This window comes from Neophocaena asiaeorientalis, unplaced genomic scaffold, assembly GCF_003031525.2.
Source record: "Neophocaena asiaeorientalis asiaeorientalis breed wild unplaced genomic scaffold, Neophocaena_asiaeorientalis_V1.1 scaffold29, whole genome shotgun sequence".
NCBI classification, from domain to species: domain Eukaryota; kingdom Metazoa; phylum Chordata; class Mammalia; order Artiodactyla; family Phocoenidae; genus Neophocaena; species Neophocaena asiaeorientalis.
In genome coordinates, this window is record NW_020174423.1 from 4,679,726 (window position 1) to 4,698,557 (window position 18,832).

General features: G+C 39.9%; 1 protein-coding gene across 3 annotated transcripts in view; it reads right to left on the bottom strand.

Moving 5' to 3' along the window:
• MATN2 (matrilin 2) overlaps positions 1–18,832 on the bottom strand; it is a 138,713-nt gene that overhangs the window by 31,247 nt on the left and 88,634 nt on the right. For all 3 annotated transcript variants that reach the window (XM_024756584.1, XM_024756583.1, XM_024756581.1), the window contains exon 6: positions 6,183–6,305. In XM_024756584.1, the coding sequence (XP_024612352.1) occupies positions 6,183–6,305 (123 nt within the window). The remainder of the gene's footprint in view (positions 1–6,182; positions 6,306–18,832) is intronic.

Below are 18,832 nucleotides of genomic sequence, written 5' to 3' on the forward strand. Positions count from 1 at the left end.
ACTTACACCAGAGAAGGTAATGGGAGAGACGGAGAACTATAACGGGAAATAAAATAAGCTTGTGGAGGGCCTCTAGGGGACTGGTGTTGTGAGAAATGGTCACCAGCAACCTCAGGGGCTGAGCTGGATCCATTTAACTGCATTGCTCTTTTTCCTGGGGATGTGGCAGACATTGTTGGTTGCCTTGCCAACAACTATTACCCTGTCTTCTTGAAACCAGAACCCTGACCCCCAAGGCATGAGTCATGAGTTGTCTAAGGCAACCTGGCAACCATGTTTTCCTTTGTCAGTGATTGGTCTAGAGCTGGGAATATGCCTAGTTCTCGCCAATGAGACATAGGAGGAATTTATTGGGGCCCCTAGGAAAGATTTCCCTTCCTGAAAAGACAAAGAGGTATGAAAAAAAATGAAATGAAACCCACACCCGAGGAACCTCAGACTATCCCTTAAAGGGTCCATGATGTGCGCTCCCATGTGACAAGTGGGTGGAACTTTCCACGTGCATAGAGCACGAGTCGAAGTAGCTGCAGACCGAGCACAGGGAGAGAACTCCCACGACATGCAGGGGCTGGCCTAAGAGAAGAGATCCCACCACAAGGGTCACGGACCCCTTGGCACTCTCTCTGTACCTCATCCCTTCTGCATGACAGAGGCAGAAATTGTTAGCTGTGCGCGATTTCTCAGTTCATCAACAGCCTTACTTGTGCAGAACAGACTGAATGCCAGGAAACAAGTCAAGAGCTTCAGTGAAGAAAAACAGACCCGGCGATGAAACTCCGGCCACAGACACACGGACAAACAAAAAGCCAAGCAAACAGACACAGAACACAAAGGGTCCCACAGTTTGGGGCCACACAGTGTAGGGCCTGCAAATCCTACACTTCATTACACCATCAGAGAAAATGAAATTATCCTCAGTAAACACTGTTTTTAAAAGCCAGCACTCAGCCACTATGGAAAACAGTATAGAGGTTCCTCACAAAAATTAAACATAGAATTACATGTGATCCAGCAATTCCACTTCTGGGTTTATACCCAAAAGAACTGAAAGCAGGGACTTGAACAGTACTTGTATATCCATGTTCGTAGCAGCATCATTCACAATGGCCAAAAGATGGAAGCAACCCAGGTGCCGACTGACAGATGAATGGATAAACAAAATGTGGTATATACATAATATGGAATTTTTTTTTTGCAGAATTTTATTTAAAAAAAATTTTTAATAGATCTTTATTGGAGTATAATTGCTTCAGAGTACCCTGTTAGTTTCTGTTGTACAACAAAGCGAATCAGCCACATGCATACACATGTCCCCATATCCCCTCCCTCTTGAGCCTCCCTCCCATCCTCCCTATCCCACCGCTCTAGGTCATCGCAAAGCACCGAGCTGATCTCCCTGTGCTATGCGGCTGCTTCCCACTAGCTATCTATTTTACATTTGGTAGTGTATATATGTCGATGCTACTCTCACTTCGTCCCATCTTCACCCTCCCACCCGATGTCCTCAAGTCCATTCTCTATGTCTACCTCTTTATTCCTGTCCTGCAACTAGGTTCATCAGTACCAATTTTCTTTTTTTTTTTTTAGATTCCATATATATGTGTTAGCATACAGTATTTGTTTTTCTCTTTCTGACTTCCTTCACTCTGTATGACAGTCTCTAGGTCCATCCACCTCACTACAAATAACTCAATTTCGTTTCTTTTTATGGCTGAGTAATATTCCATTGTATATATGTGCCACATCTTCTTTATCCATTCTTCTGTCGATGGACACATAGGCTGCTCCCATGTCCTGGCTGTTGTAAATAGAGCTGCAATGAACATTGTGGTGCATGTCTCTTTTTGAATTATGGTTTTCTCAGGATATATGCCCAGTAGTGGATCATATGGTAGTTTTATTTTTAGTTTTTTAACCACCATACTCTTTTCCACAGTGGTTGTATCAATTTACATTCCCACCAACAGTGCAGGAGGGTTCCCTTTTCACCACACCATTTCCAGCATTTATTGTTCCTAGCTTTTCTGATAATGGCCATTCCGACTGGAGTGAGTGATACCTCATTGTAGTTTTGATTTGCATTTCTCTAATAATTAGTGATGTTGAGCATTTTTCTTGTGCCTCTTGACCATCTGTATGTCTTCCTTGGTGAAATGTCTATTTAGGTCTTCCGCCCATTTCTTAACTGGATTGTTTTTTTTGACATTGAGTTCCATGAGCTGTTTGTATATTTTGGAGATTAATCCTTTGTTGTTTCATTTGCAAATATTTTTCTCCCATTCTGAGGGTTGTCTTTTTCTCTTGTTTATGGTTTCCTTTGCTGTGCAAAAGCTTTTAAGTTTAATTAAGTCCCATTTGTTTATTTTTGTCTTTATTTCTGTTATATAATGCGGAATATTATTTAGCCTTAAAAAGGAAGGAAATTCTGACATATGCCACACATGGATCAACCTTGAAGACATTACGGTAGGTGAAACAAGCCAGTCACAGAAGGTCAAATATTTTAAGATTCCACTTATATGAGGCTCCTAGAGTAGGCGAAGTCATAGAGATGGAAGATAGGATGGGGGGTTGTCAGGGGCTGGGGGGAGAGAGAATCGGTACAGGGTTTCAGTTCGGAGAGATGATAAAGTTCTGCAGCTGGATGGTGGTGATGGTTGTACAACAACATGAATGTACTTAATGCCACTGAACTGTACCTGTAAAAATGGTTACAATGGTAAATTTTGTTATGTATATTTTAACACCATTTTTTAAAGGGCCAACATCGTCTTTAAGAAAGATTTACACACAATAATTAAATTAAAACACATGAAGATTCTCAAAGAGGTTATCACTCAGCTATCTGGCAAAAAGCAATTTAAAAATGCCTCTTCTCCAAATGGTACTTTACAGCAGAGGTTTAACTGTAGATCTTTGCTTTCCTTACATGCTTCAGTCACAATTCTTCACCTGTTACTTAGTCATTCACACATTTATGCATTCAATCTGTATTTATTGACTACCTACTATGCCCCCCCCCCCACATCTGGTCCAGTCTCCTCCCTAACTGTGATGAGCTATACATGGGCCAGGCTTGGGTGTAGGTTTATCTGGCAAAGGCTGGAGTGTCCAATAACCCTGCGAGGTCAGATGGCAGGACTGTCAGATGACCAATGAAACAGCTCTTATGAGTGCCAACTCGCGAAGGAGCTGGAGACCTCACTGAGAAGATGAGAAATAAAAACATGAAAGATTAGTGACCCAGACAGTAAATTATAATGCCAACTGAGTGGCACAGAGAGTAAGTTTTAGAAAAATTGGACAGGCTACAAAATGTTAAAGCAGAAAGTCGTGTTCCTTCAGTTTAGGGAATCAGGGTCCAGAGAAGCAAAGCAACCTGTCCAAGGTCACACGGCCAGCATGAGTGACACTGCCAAGACCGGCCTTGGCGTCCCCTGGCTCAACCCGTGGCCCCCGCCCCAGCTGTTTAGAATGTGATGTCTCCAGGACTTCCCTAATGGTCCAGTGGCTAAGACTCCACACTCCCAATGCAGGGGGCACGGGTTCGATCCCTGGTTGGGGAACTAAGGTCTCGCGTGCCGCACGGTGCGGCCAAAAAAAAAAAATGAATGTGATGTCTCAGCCATGGTGCCAGCGTGAGCAATCCTGGAGTCCAGCACGTGGGTCCCACCCACCTCTGATTCCACCCTGGGGCCCCCGCCTAGACCGCCAGTCCCGGTCTCTGTGTCTCTGCCTTAATAATTTATGCTTTAAGTCGATGACAGCACTTTGCAGAAAAAGAAATTATGCCTGGATGAGGAGGAAGAACAAAACCTGGCCACGAGTGTTTTCTTCAGTAGGATTCTGCCTTGAACTTTCTTTTTTTTCCAGTTTAATTGGATGACATCAAATTCCTTTGAGAAATAGATTTCTTATTAGAATTGAAAATAGCCCACATCCATCAACTGCCGATTAAACGTGAATGGCTGTTCCCTGCGCTTGAGGTCTTTAACGCTCTCGAGATCCTCAGATTCCTAATAACAGACTCCAGATTTTAAGCCCCATTTCTCTGCTTCCCGATTCCATGTAACGCTCCAGAGAGAGGGTAAGCGCTCACTTTCCGTTGCGTGTGTGCATTAGGGCGAAGTGGCTTCCAGAGGGACCTCGGGAGTCGAGGGCTGGGTTTGTAGCAAAGACAATGGAAAAAGTAATGATGAGGCAGGATGCTGGGAGAAGGGCTGATGAGGACATGGGGTTTTAAAAACAAATTCCATTTTTCTTGGATGAAAAGTAGGGCACCTGGCTAAAGAGGAAATGGAGCTATCACTGAATACATACGAATGAGCGTTAGGGACTGGGGCTGGGCCGCAGCCTGAGACTGGCCGTCTGTGGGCGGTGGTTACAATACTCCCAAATGGTCCCTTGCTCTGCACTCGTCCTTCTCTTCTTGGCCTGCCTCCTCCCTTGATAACTGTGCAGTCCATGCCTTGGACTCTCCTCTTACTCCAAGTGTGTCTCCAGGCAGGATGTGGAGGGAGGGGCAGAGGGCAAGGGACTCCTAGATGATTGTAAGAGATGCAGAGCTTCAAGCCAAGTCCCCTCCACTGATGGCCACACGCCCAGCTCGCGTCCTTCTCCCTCCAAAAGCGACACACAGTGAAGCCTGCAACTCCAATGAGTGCCTGAGTTGAACCAGATCTAATTACCCCCCATGTAAGAGATTTGGGTTCACAAAGGAGTCCAATGGTGAGTGCTTTTCTCTGGGTGAAGTCAGCCACTGACACTCTCACCCCTAGAGAGAGGTGTAAATAGCACAGAAAGGAGTGGCCGGGCTGACCTTTCCCACGTACTGCATGCATGTGTGGTCTAACGGAAAACTGTCCGTCTGATTGTTTTCACATTCCGAACGCTCTCAGTTAAAATTGCCGTCCGATGCTTGAATGTTTCTGGGGTTTGCATCCAGGCAAGGTGTTGGGAATGATTTTTTACGAGAGAGGCTCAGTTTCAAAATATGGGCTCTGCCACCCTCTGCCACCGTACAAGGTTTAACGCGTATTAGAGTGAGTGTGTGAGTTAACATGTGCTGCAAGCAGACTGTAGCTTGTGGACTCGATTCTATAAACCACAAAGCTTTTCAAAAAAGACACATGGTAAAACTTTTGAAAATCCGGTCCTGTGATGCAGAACGCTGCTGTACTTACCACCAGGAAGAAGCGGATAAAGGGACACATAAGAGAATATGTCCCTTAATGGGAGTTCCAGAGAGTTCTGTGAATGACACTGTTGGGAGAATGTGTACAGTTCAGTGTGCATATGTGTGGACTAACTTCGGGAATGCTTTTTGAGAAAACACTTGCATGCCTTAAGAGGGCCATCTTTCTAACAAGATAGAATAATTCAGACGATAGTTGCCATTTCTCCAGGATGATAAATCTCAGAGATCCATTTGCTCACTCATTCACTAAATATTGTGTCACACCAGCATGCCAAACACTGAGGTGATGAGGAGTCACGAGTGAGAAGAAGAGAAGAATCTCTGTCCTTGTAGATCTTGCATTCTAGCAGCCTCTCAGGCACAGATCTCTTAAAGAGATCCCACTGGGGGTCCGTGCTCTAGGTCCCCGGTCAAGCCCTCTGAGGTGCTAGACGACAGTATCCGAGTCACTCAGCACGTCCTTAATATCATCCTGCTGACACCATGTACCTCTTGAATGCTGCAGGGATGCCCCAGAGTCTTCGATTTTTCCTTCCTTCAAAACAAAGAGGAAAGAGCTGCCACTTCCCCTTTCTTAGCCGCCATCAAGCGTCTCATCTTGTAGGACTGGAAGAAACCAGCTCCTTTTGCCTCCGACTCTGGACCCAGCCTTTTCTTTCTCAAAGTCCCAAATACTTGTTGCAGGTTGGGGGCGGGGGGGTGGTAGAAAGAAGGGAGGATGTGCCCTCATTTCAAATAGGTGGGAGCTTCAGCTTGGGCCTCGATTTCACTAAATGAATCTGATGGACAGACCCAGTCTACGCGGTCTCTAAAAATTCTCCCCATCACAGGATCAGGTGAGACAAAAGGTAAAATAAAAGACAGAATACTGTTAGCAAACACAAATACCGAGTACAAGTGCACCTGGTTGAGATTTGCAAGGGGAAGGAAAACCAACAGGGCCATCTGAGGAACAAGCCCTTCTTCAAGGCCCAGCACAACTTACTTCTGCAGGTTTTCTGATCTGGATTCAGGGTAAAGCCTTTTAAGCAGCGGCAGGAATAGGAATCATCTGTGTTAACACACTCGTGCTGGCATCCGTGGTCAGGTGAGGTACAGTAGTCTATCTCTGAAAAGAAAGAAAACTCAGAATGATGAACAAAACTAGAAATCTAGCATAGAAAAGTCAAAGGATTTGCGGTCTTAACTTTTCCTAAACAGATACATTCCCGTGACCTCAAACACTCATGCCACAGAGGGATCTATCAGTGAAGGTATTTCCATGTTTAGGGATATGGCCCCCACAGGAAGAGAACTTTCTTGACATGTTACAAAATGTTTATGCTTTGTGAAGATGCTTTCCTTGTCTGGGTTCACGTCAGAGCCACTAAAATGAAAGTGTGTGACTGGGTGTTGTTCATTGTGTCGCAGGCCGGGAAGAGAGAGCTTGGCTGAATATGTTACTGAACTTACGCAATTAAAATAATGAAATCTTCCCAAAGTCAAACTTTAAACCACTTAACTGAGTGAAACACTGAGCCAAATAGAATAAAAATGATATCCTGGGAAAAAGAAGGCCTGGGAGTGAAAGGCGTATTTTGAGGGCAAAACACCTCCCCTGTTGACGTCATTGGCCTCATCTACACTTAAATCATCTCAAGGCTTCACAGTCAGGGAATGTGATCTCTAGGTACACATTAATTTAAACCAAAATATTCAGCAACAAAGGTCACATGGAATTTTTAATAGTGAAATTTTACTTGTATAAGTATTTTTTAGATATGGATTAGGACTGTTCTACTGACAGGTCTGTACCAAGTATTTTGCTGTAGTGGAACTTGGTGCATTGTCTAAAATGGCTTGAAATAAGTGGCCACTGATGGGATCTTAAAAGGTGTCTTTTTGTTTTAATGAGGATTTTTATCGTTTTAAGGAATATATGAACTACATATATCATTTTCCTAATGAAGCATTTGGTATAAATGAGTTTTCCCAGCCTGTACCAAAGGAAACGAAACGAGTAAGAGAAAGGCGTACAATATTCTCAAACGAAAAAATATTGAGAAAATGCCAATTCTTCCGAATTTAAAGTTATGGAAAACTTTAAACATATATAAACAAATGAACTGACTAGTATAATAAATCCACGTGCATATCACTCGGCTTCAAGAGAATCAATCTACAGCTGACCTTGTTTCCTGTATACTCCCATCCCCCATGCTAAGATGCCATATTACTTGAAAGCAAACCCCAGATGTTATATCATTTTGTCTATAAATATTTCCTAATGTATCCTTAAAGGACTGGAACTCTTTAAAAAATATAACTGCAATACCACAATCACATATAAAGGTATTTAAAAAGACTTTTTATTTGGAAATGATTTTAAACTTACAAAAGTTGCAAACATAAAAATACAAGTAGAACAGCCTGGAAGGGTGGGATGGGGAGAGTGGGAGGGAGGGAGACGCAAGAGGGAAGACATATGGGAACATATGTATATGTATAGCTGATTCACTTTGTTATAAAGCAGAAACTAACACACCATTGTAAAGCAATTATACCCCAATAAAGATGTTTAAAAAAAAAAATACAAGTAGATAGGTACAAGAAGCACATATATACACTCTACCCAGATTTATCTATTGTTAACATTTTATCCCATTTGCTTATCTCTCTGAATTATTTGAGGGTAAGTTACATATATCACTATCCTTTTTCCTTAAACACAGTGTGTGCTTCCTAAGAGGAGGGATATTCTCTTATATAACCACAGTGTAGCCATACTTCATAAATTTACATTTATACAAGACTTTTACTTAACCTACCATCCTTATTCTAGTCTTCTAAGTTGATCTAATAATGTTCTTTGTAGCATTTTTCATCCTCCAGTATAGAATTCAATAGAGGGTCAGAGGTTATATTTAATATTCACGTATGCTTAGCTTCCTTTAATCTGGAACCATGCTGTCTAATGTGGCCATTTAAATTAAAGTGGAATGGAAACAACCTAAATGTCCATCAACAGATGAATGGATAAAGAAGGTGTGATGTGTGTGTGTGTGTGTGTGTATATATGTACACACACAGTATGAAATGTTATTCAGCCATAAAAAAGAATGAAATAATGGAATTTGCAGCAACATGCATGAATCTAGAGATTATCATACTAAGCGAAGTAAGTCAGAAAGAGAAAGACAAATACCATATGATGTCACTTATATGTGGAATCTAAAACATGACACAAATGAACATATCTATGAAACAGAAACAGACTCACACACATAGAGAACAGACTTGTGGTTGCCAAGGGGGAGGGGAGGTGGGGAGGGAAGGAGTGGGAGTTTGCGATTAGCAGATGCAAACTAGTATATAGAGGATGGAAAGCAACAACGTCCTATTTCATAGCACAGGGAACTATATTCAGTATCCTGTGATAAACCACAATGGAAAAGAATATGAAAAAGAACATGTTATATATATGTATAACTGAATCACTACAGCAGAAATTAAACACAACATTGTAAATCGACTATACGTCAATAAAATTTTTTTAAAAATTAAAATAGATCAAAATTAAATAAAATTTAAAATGCAGTTCCTCAGTTGCACTGGCCACACCTTAAGGCTCAGTAGCCACAGTAGCTCCTGACTACTATATTGTATGATGCAGATACAGAGCATTTTCACTATCACAGAGTGTTCTATCCAGTAGCAACAGTCTAGAAACACTTCCACAGCCTTTGTGTTTTATGACATTAACATTTTAAAATAAAACACTCTCCCCGCTCATTTTTAGTTTTATTGATGTACAAATGACAAAAAACAAACTGCACATATTTAAGTTGGACATTTGATGTTCTTACATATGTGTCCACAAAACTATCACCACAACCGAGGTAATGAACTTACGCATTTCCCTCAGATGTTTCCTCAAGACACTTTCTAATTCATTCTTTCCTACTACTCCCTCTGCCCCCAAATAATCGTTAATCTCCTGTCAAGATAAATTAGTTTGCATTTTCTAGAATTTCACATAGATGGAATCATACAGTGTTCTTTTTGGTCTGGCTTCTTTCATTCCTCATAATATTTTGAGATTCATCCCTGTTCATGTGTATGTCAACAGTTTGTTCTTTTTTTACTGTACAGTAAGTATTTCATTATATGGATATACCACAATTTATTTGTCTATTCACCTGCTGGAGGGATCTGAGTTGTTTCCAGTTTGAGGCTATCACAAATAAAGCAGCTATGAACATTCATGAACAAGTCTTGGTGTAGACATATGCTTTCTTTCTTTTTTAAAAAAAAATTTATTTATTTATTTGGCTGCATCTGGTCTTAGTTGCGGCATGCAGGATCTTCGTTGCTGCGTGTGGGATCTTCGTTAGGGCATGTAGGATCTTTAGTTGCAGCATGCGAACTCTTACTTGCGGCATGTGGGATCTAGTTCCCTGACCAGGGATCGAACCCAGGACCCCCGCATTGGGAGCGTGGAGTCTTAGCCACTGGACCATCAGGGAAGTCCCATAGACATATGTTTTCATTTTGAGTAAACATTTAGGAGTAGAATGGCTGGGTTGTATGGTAGATGTATTAATTTCTTAAACGTTCCTACCAGCAGTTTATGAGAGTTCCAGTTGCTCCACATCCTTACCAACACTTGGTAATTTTAGCCCTTCTGGTAAGTACATAGTGGTTATTTCATTGTGGTTTTATTTTACATTTCCCTCATGACTAATGCTGTTGGATATACTTTCATATGCTTATTTTCCATTTCTATATTTTCTTTAATGGAGTGTCTGGTCAAATCTTTTGCCCATTTTTATTAGGTTGTTTGTCTCCTCACTAAGTTTGAAGAGTTCTTTATATGTTCTAAATACAAACCCTTTGTTGTATATACATTTTGCAAATATTTTTTCCCAGTCTGTGGCTTGCTTCTTCATTTTAGTAATAGTACCTTTTTTTTTTTTTTTTTTTTGCGGTACGCGGGCCTCTCACTGCTGTGGCCTCTCCCGTTGCGGAGCACAGGCTCTGGACGCGCAGGCTCAGCGGCCATGGCTCACGGGCCCAGCTGCTCCGCGGCATGTGGGATCTTCCCGGACCGGGGCACGCACCCGCGTCCCCTGCATCGGCAGGCGGACTCTCAACCACTGCGCCACCAGGGAAGCCCCTAATAGTGCCTTTTGAAGAACAAAAGTTTTAATTTTGATGAAGTTCAATTTATTCATTTTTAATTTTTATAGTTTGTGCTTTCTGTGTCCTCTTTTAAGGCATCTTTGCCAAACGCAGGGTCACTAAGATCTTTTCCTGTGTTTCCTTCTATAATTTTTATAGTTTTCAATCTCACATTTAAGTTTAAAACTGATTGCAAGTTAATTTTTGTATGTAGTGTGAGGTAAGGATCAAGTTCCTTTTCTTTTCTTTTGCACATGGCAATCCAACTGTTCAGCACCATTAGTTGAAGACATTATCCTTTCCCCCATGAATTGCCTTAGTACCTTTGTTGAAAATACTTTCACCATATATGTGTGGGTCTCTCTCTGGACTCTGTTCTGTTCCATTGATCTATACTCCATCTTTACACCAATACCACACTGTCTTGACTGCTGTTGCTTTATAATTGGTATTAAAAATCAGGTGGTTTAAGTCCTTCGACACTGTGCATCTTTTTCATAAAGGGCTATTTTAGTCCTTTTCATTTCTACATATGTTTTAGAATTAGCTTGTCAACTTCTACAAGAAAAAGCATGCTAAGATTATGATAGATAATACTGTGATCTATATAGATTAATTTGGAAAGGACAGACATCTTAACAGTATTGAGTCTTCTGATCCATGAACATATCTATTTAGTTAAGTCTTCTTTAATTTCCCTTAGCAATGTTTTGTAGCTTTCATTGTAAAGGTTTTCACATCTTTTGTTAAATTTACCCCTAGGTGGTACATATTCTTGATGCTATTATAAATAGCATTTTAAAATGTAAATTTGTGATTTTCCATTGAAAGTATATAAAAAGGGACTTCCTTCATGGTGCAGTGGTTAAGAACCCGCCTGGCAATGTTATACAGCAGAAACTAACACAACAATGTAAAGCAATTATACTCCAATAAAGGTGTTTAAAAAAAAAAAAAAGAATCCGCCTGCTAATGCAGGGGACATGGGTTCAATCCCTGGTCCGGGAAGATCCCACATGCTGTGGAACAACTAAGCCCGTGTGCCACAACTACTGAGCCTGCTCTCTAGAGCCCGCGAGCCACAACTACTGAGCCCGCGTGCCACACTACTGAAGCTCGTGTGCCTAGAGCCCATGCACTGCAACTACTGAGCCAGCCTGCTGCAACTACTGAAGCCCGCACACCTAGAACCCACGCTCCACAACAGGATAAGCCACTGCAATGAGAAGTCCACGCACTGCAACAGATTAGCCCCTGCTCGCTGCCACTAGAGAAAGCCCGTGCATAGCAACGAAGACTCAAAGCAGCCAAAACAAAACATAAAACAAATGAATGGCAAAGAAAAAAAGAGGGAAGGAGGACATACAGAGTAAAAGAGACTCGGTTTAAAAAAAAAAAAAGAAAGTAAATAAAAAATAATTGATTTTTGTATATTGACCTCGTACCCTGCATCCTTGGTAAACTCACTAATAGTTCTAGAGCTTTTCTGTAAATTCCGTTGGAGATGTTGTCTGTTAATAAAGACAGGTTTTGTTTGTTTGTTTTACTTAATCATTTTTTTGTATAGAGTTTTCCATTTTTAATATTTAACAAATTTTTAATTTTCCATTTTTAATATTTAACAAATTTTTCCATTTTTAATATTTAACAAAACATTTTTAATATTTAAACAAAAAAAATCTTTTATAAACAAACCCAGCACAGGGCCAACAAAAAGGAATAAAAGCAAGAAAAACAAAAAGCCTAGGGTTGCCCCTTACTGGGTATCAGGGTCAGGCCTGCTCCCTTTCTTTCTTTTTTTTTTTTTTTGGTATGCGGGCCTCTCACTGCTGTGGCTTCTCCCGTTGCGGAGCACAGGCTCCGGACACGCAGGCTCAGCGGCTATGGCTCACAGGCCCAGCCACTCCGCGGCATGTGGGATCTTCTCCGACTGGGGCACGAACCCGTGTCCCCTGCATCGGCAGGGGGACTCTCAACCACTGCGCCACCAGGGAAGCCCCTGCTCCTTTTCTTAAAGGAAGTGGGGCTTTTTGCCCTTGGACATCAGCATAGGTCCCTGTTCCTAAGCACCAGAATTGGATATGAACAGAGAAACCAGCCCTGAAATGTTCTACTTAATCATTTTTTTTTTTTTTTACTTAATCATTTTGATTTTACATTTGTATGTGTTTTCTCTTATGCTGAAAGTATAGGTACAAAGTGACATTAACATTATATATATTTATTGTATCATATATTTATATGTGTATATGTATAATTTCAAAATAAGAAAACAATTCTATTATTAATGCTAATACTACTGGAAACAGTTAAAGCTCTTTTGTTTTTCGGATATATGCCACTTGGAATGTAAAGTCAACATATTCCCCGCCTGTCACTTAAAATAATTCTCTGGGTGATTATGCTAACAACCTCATATACAGTTAGGCTCATTTGCTTCAATTTGTTCTGCAGACAATTCTCCAACACCAATTGGGAGCCCTGTAATTTAATTCAATTCTGACACTAACTACCCAGAGTTAACATCCAGTCTCACAAGGTAAAGTGTAAGGTCCCCAGTAAGACTGCCCTTACTTCAGATACCAGCCTCCAGTGGGGTCCCCAGGCCACCTTCACTTCTGCACAGCCACCTACAATTTTGGGGTCTCCCACAACTCACTCCTTTCAATAATTTATTAGAATCACTCACAGAACACAGGAGAGTTCTATATTTACAATGACCTAATAAAGATGCTTTTAACTCTTCCTTTCCAATCTAGGTTTCATTTCTTACTTTCTTTTTTCCTTCCTTATTACAATGGCCAGAACCTTACAGTCCATGCTAAATAGAAGTGGTGAGAGTGGGTATCCTGTTTTGTTCCTCATCTTATAAGGAAAGCATTCAATCTTCCATCATTAAGTATGATGTTAGCTGATAGTTTTTTCATTGATGCACTTTATCAGGTTGAGGTAGTTCTCTTCATTCCTAGGCTGCTGAGAGACTTTTCTTTTTTTAATAGTAAATGAATGTCAGGTCTTGTCCAGTGCTCTTTTTGTATCTGTTGACTTGGATCATATAGTTTCTGCTTTTTAGTATGTTAATGTTTTAAATTTCATTTGAATGTTAAATCATCCTTGAATTCCTGGGATAAATCCCACTTGTTCATGAGGTATTATCCTTTTTATATATTGTGGAATTTTATTGCTAAAAATAATTAAAGATCTTTTGCATGTATTTCATGAGGGATATTTGTGTGGTTTTCTCTTTTTTTTTGGCTGCACCATGCTGCATGCTGGATCTTAGTTCCCTGACCAGGGATCGAACCGGTGCCCCCTGCAACAGAAGCACGGAGTCTTAACCACTGGACCACCAGGGAAGTCCCTGGTTTTCTTTTCTTGTAATGTCTTTTTCTGGATTTGGTATTTGGGTAATGCTGGCCTTATAGAATAAGTTGAAAAATGCTCCTCCCTCTACTGTTTTCTGGAAGAATTTGTATAAACTTGGTATTTGTTCTTCCTCAAATGGTAGAATTTGGCAGAATTTACCAGTTAAGCCAACTAGCCCTGGAGATGTCTTTGTGGGAAGGTTTACAAGTACAAGTTCAATTTTTTTTAATAGATAGAGGCCTATTCAGATTATCTATTTCTTCTTGAGTTAATTTTAGGAGTTTGTGAATCCAACAACACATAGAAAACATCATACACCATGACCAAGTTGGCTTCATCTCAGGATCACAAGGATGTTTCAACATATGCAAATCAATCAGTGTGATACACCACGTCCACAAAAGAAGACAAAAACCACATGATATCTCAACAGATGCAGAAAAAGCATTTGATAAAATTCAATATCCATTCATGATAAAAACTCTTACCAAAGTGGGTATAGAGGGAACGTATCTCAACAGAATAAAAGCTATTTATGACTAACCCACAGTCAACATAATACTCAACAGTGACAAGCTAAAAGCCTTCCTGCTAAAATCTGGAACATGATAAGGATGCCCATTCTCATCGCTTCTATTTAACATAGTACTGGAAGTCCTAGCCACAGCAATCATATAAGAAAAAGAAATAAAAGGTATCCAAATTGGAAGGGAAGAGGTAAAATTCTCATTATATGCAGATGACATGATACTATATACAGAAAACCCTAAAAATTCCACACAAAAGCTACTAAAACTGATAAACAAATTCAGCAAGGTAGTAGGATACAAGATTAACATACAGAAGTCGGTTGCATTTCTTTACACTAACAATGACATATCAGAAAGTGAAAGTAAAGAACAATCCCTTGGGGACTTCCCTGGTGGTGCAGTGGATAAGACTCCATGCTCCCAATGCAGGGGGCCCGGGTTCGATCTCTGGTCAGGGAACTAGATCCAACATGCATGCCACAACTAAGGAGTCAGCGAGCCGCAACTATAGAGCCCATATGCTGCAACTAAGGAGCTGGCAAGCCGCAACTAAGGAGCCCGCGAGCCGCAACTAAGGAGCCCGCCTGGTGCAACCAAATAAATATTTAAAAAAAGAAAGAAACAATCCCTTTTAAAATTACATCAAAAAAGATAAAATACTTAGAATAAACCTGACCAAGGAGGTGAAAGATTTATAGGCTGAGAACTATAAAACATTGATAAAGGAAACTGAAGATGATTTTAAAAAATGGGGACTTCCCTGGCGGTCCAGTGGTTAAGACTTCATGCTCCCAATGCAGGGGGCACGGGTTTGATACCTGGTCGGGGAACTAAGATCCCATATGCCACACAGTGTGGCCAATAAATAAATAAATAAATAAATAAAGGGAAAGTATCCCATGCTCTTGGATTAGAAAAATTAGTATTGTTAAAATGGCCATACTTGCCAAAGCAATCTACATGTTTAATGTGATCCCTATCAAACTACCCATGAGATTTTTCACAGAACTAGAACAAATAATCCCAAAGTTTATATACAACCGTAAAAGACTCAGAATTGCCACAGCAATCCCGAGGGAAAAGAACAAAGCAAGAGGCATAACCCTCCCAGACTTCAGGCAGTACTATAAAGCTAGAGTAATCAAAAGAGCATGCTATAAAAAGAAATGAAATTGAGTTATTTGTAGTGAGGTGGATGGACCTAGAGTCTGTCATACAGAGTGAAGTAAGTCAGAAAGAGAAAAACAAATATCGTATGCTAACACATATATATGGAATCTAAAAAAAAAACAAAAGTCATGAAGAACCTAGGGGCAGGACGGGAATAAAGATGCAGACCTACTAGAGAATGGACTTGAGGACGTGGGAAGAGGGAAGGGTAAGCTGGGACAAAGTGAGAGAGTGGCATGGACATATATACACTACCAAATGTAAAACCGATAGCTAGTGGGAAGCAGCCGCATAGCACAGGGCACTTGGTGCTTTGTGACCCCCTAGAGGGGTGGGATAGGGAGGGTGGGAGGGAGGGAGATGCAAGAGGGAAGAGATATTGGGGATATATGTATATGTATAGCTGATTCACTTTGTTATAAAGCAGAAACTAACACACCATTGTAAAGCAATCATACTCCAATAAAGGTGTTTTAAAAAAAAAAGAGCATGCTATTGGCACAAAAACAGACATTTGGATCAATGAAATAGAATAGAGAGCCCAGAAATAAACCCCCACATCTATGGTCAATTAGTCTTCAAAAAAGGAGGCAAGAATATAGAATTGGGAAAAAGTCTCTTCAGCAAGTGGTGTTGGGAAAGCTGGACAGCTGCATGTAAATCAATGAAGTTAGAACACACCCTCACACCATACACAAAAATAAACTCAAAATGGCTTAAAGACTTAAATATAAGACAAGACACCATAAAACTCCTAGAAGAGTACATAGACAAAACATTCTCTGACATAATCGTACCAATGGTCAGTCTCCCAAGGCAATAGAAATACAAGCAAAAAGACCCAAATGGGACCTAATCAAACATAAGCTTTTGCACAGCAAAGGAAATCATAAAGAAAACAAAAAAACAACCTATGGACTGGGAGAAAATATTTGCAAATGATGTGACCAACAAGGGCTTCTAAAATATACAAACAGCTCATACAACTCAATAATAAGAAAACAAACAACCCAATCAGAAAGTGGCCAGAAGACAGAAATAGACATTTCTCCAAAGATGACATACAGATGGCCAACAGGGACATGAAAATATGGTCAACATCACTAATTATTAGAGGAATGCAAACCAAACCACAGTGAGGTACCACCTCACACTAGTCAGAATGGCCACCATTAAAAAGTCTACGAATAAAATGCTGGAAAGGTTGAAAAGGAAACCCTCCTATACTGTTGGTAGGAACATAAATTGGTGTAGCCACTATGGAGAACAGTATGGAGGCTCCTCAGAAAACTAAAACTAGAGTTGCCATATGATCCAGCAATCCCACTCTTGAGCATATATACAAACAAAACTGTAATTCAAAGAGATACATGTACCCTTGTATTCATAGCAGCACTATTTACAATAGCCAAGACATGGAAAAAAGTATCCATCAACAGATGAATGGATAAAGAAGACATGGTACTTATTTCCAATGGAATGTTACTTAGCCATAAAAAAGAATGAAATAATGCCATTCGAAATTACATGGATGGACCTAGAGATTACCATACTAAGTGAAGTAAGTCAGAAAGAGAAAGACAAATACCATATGGTATCACTTATATGTGGAATCTAAAATATGACACAAATGAACTTATCTATGAAATGGAAACAGACTCACAGACACAGAGAACAGACTTGTGGTTGCCAAGGGGGAGGGAGGTTTGGAGAAGGGTGGATTGGGAGTTTGGGATTAGCAGATGCAAACTATTACATATAGAATGGATAAACAACAAGGTCCTATTGTATAGCACAGGGAACTATATTCAGTATCCTGTAATAAACCATAATGGAAAAGAAAAAACAATTAGCAGTTTGGGTCTTTCAAGGAATTTGTCTATTTAATCTAAATTGCTGAAGTTATTGGCATAAATTTGTTTATCATTTTCCCTTATTATCCTTCCAATGTTTATAGGATCTGCAGTGATGTCCACTCTCTCATTCCTGATATTGGTCATTTGTGTCTTCTCTGTTTTTTCCCCCCTGACCAGTGCGGCTAGAGATTCATAAATTTTACTAATTTCAAAAAACCACTTTTTGATTTTACCAGTTTTCTCTGTTGGTTTCCTATTATCTATTTCTTTAATTTCAGCTCAGATATATACTTCCTTTCTTTGAATATCTATTAACTTTGTGAAAAAGTGTTAACCTCACTATTCACTAAGTCATTCAATAAATATTCTCTGAACATCTACCATGGGCCAGGCAATGAAATCAGCAGCGGGCAAAAGTACAGCCCTTTCCTTCATGGAGCTTATAGGAGTCACTTATACATAATCTCTTATAATGGAACAGATTGTTCATTAATCAAATAACACCAACAAACATACATTTGTAAGTTGGACATACATAATTTTATGAAGAAACGGTAACTAAAGACATGATAATAAATAAAGCAATGAGAAAAAGTTTTCTCCTAGTAAATTAACAAAAAGTTTTTAAATCAGGCAATTTGGGCTTCCCGGGTGGCGCAGTGGTTAAGAATCCGCCTGCCGATGCAGGAGACACACGTTCTAGCCTTGGTCCGGGAAGATCCCACATGCCGCGGAGCAACTAAGCCCGTGCGTCACAACTACTGAGCGTGTGCTCTAGAGCCTTCGAGCCACAGCTACTGAAGCCCGCGTGCCTACAGCCCCGTGCTCTGCAACAAGAGAAGCCACTGCAATGAGAAGCCCGCACACCGCAACGAAGAGTAGACCCCGCTCGCCGCAACTAGAGAAAGCCTGCACACAGCAACGAAGACCCGACGCCACCAAAAATAAATAAATTTATTTTAAAAAATCAGGCAATTTTATGGTATAGTATAAAAAAATGGTACAAAGTTTTTGGAAAATAATTTTGTAATATACATCAAAAGCCTTAAAAATGTTAATAGCCTTTGACTCAATAAATTTCCTTTCATGTTTTGTTCCTAAGAAAATGATCAGAAATGCAAAGATTTATAGGCAAGAACATTTATCACAATACAATTTGAACAGCCAAAATAGTGCTGAACAAACTGTGATACATACATATGATAGGATATTACGCGGACATTAAAATGCTTTTGATAAAGTTTAAATGACATGTGAAAATGCTCATGATTTAATGTTATACTCTATGATCTCAACTCTATAAAAATATATACATAAGCATTAAAAAGAAAGACCAAGAGAAATGTAGCAAATCAGTATTAACAATGGTTATTGCTGGGTGATAAGATTACAGATCATTTTATACAATTTCATTTCTATACTATCCAATTTTCTACAATGAGTCTATATTACTTTTGCAATTAGAAAAGGTGTTAAAAATAAATATACACATACATAATTGTGAGACTAGTTGCCATGGAAAATGGCAGAAATAAAATAGAAAAAAGAACGGT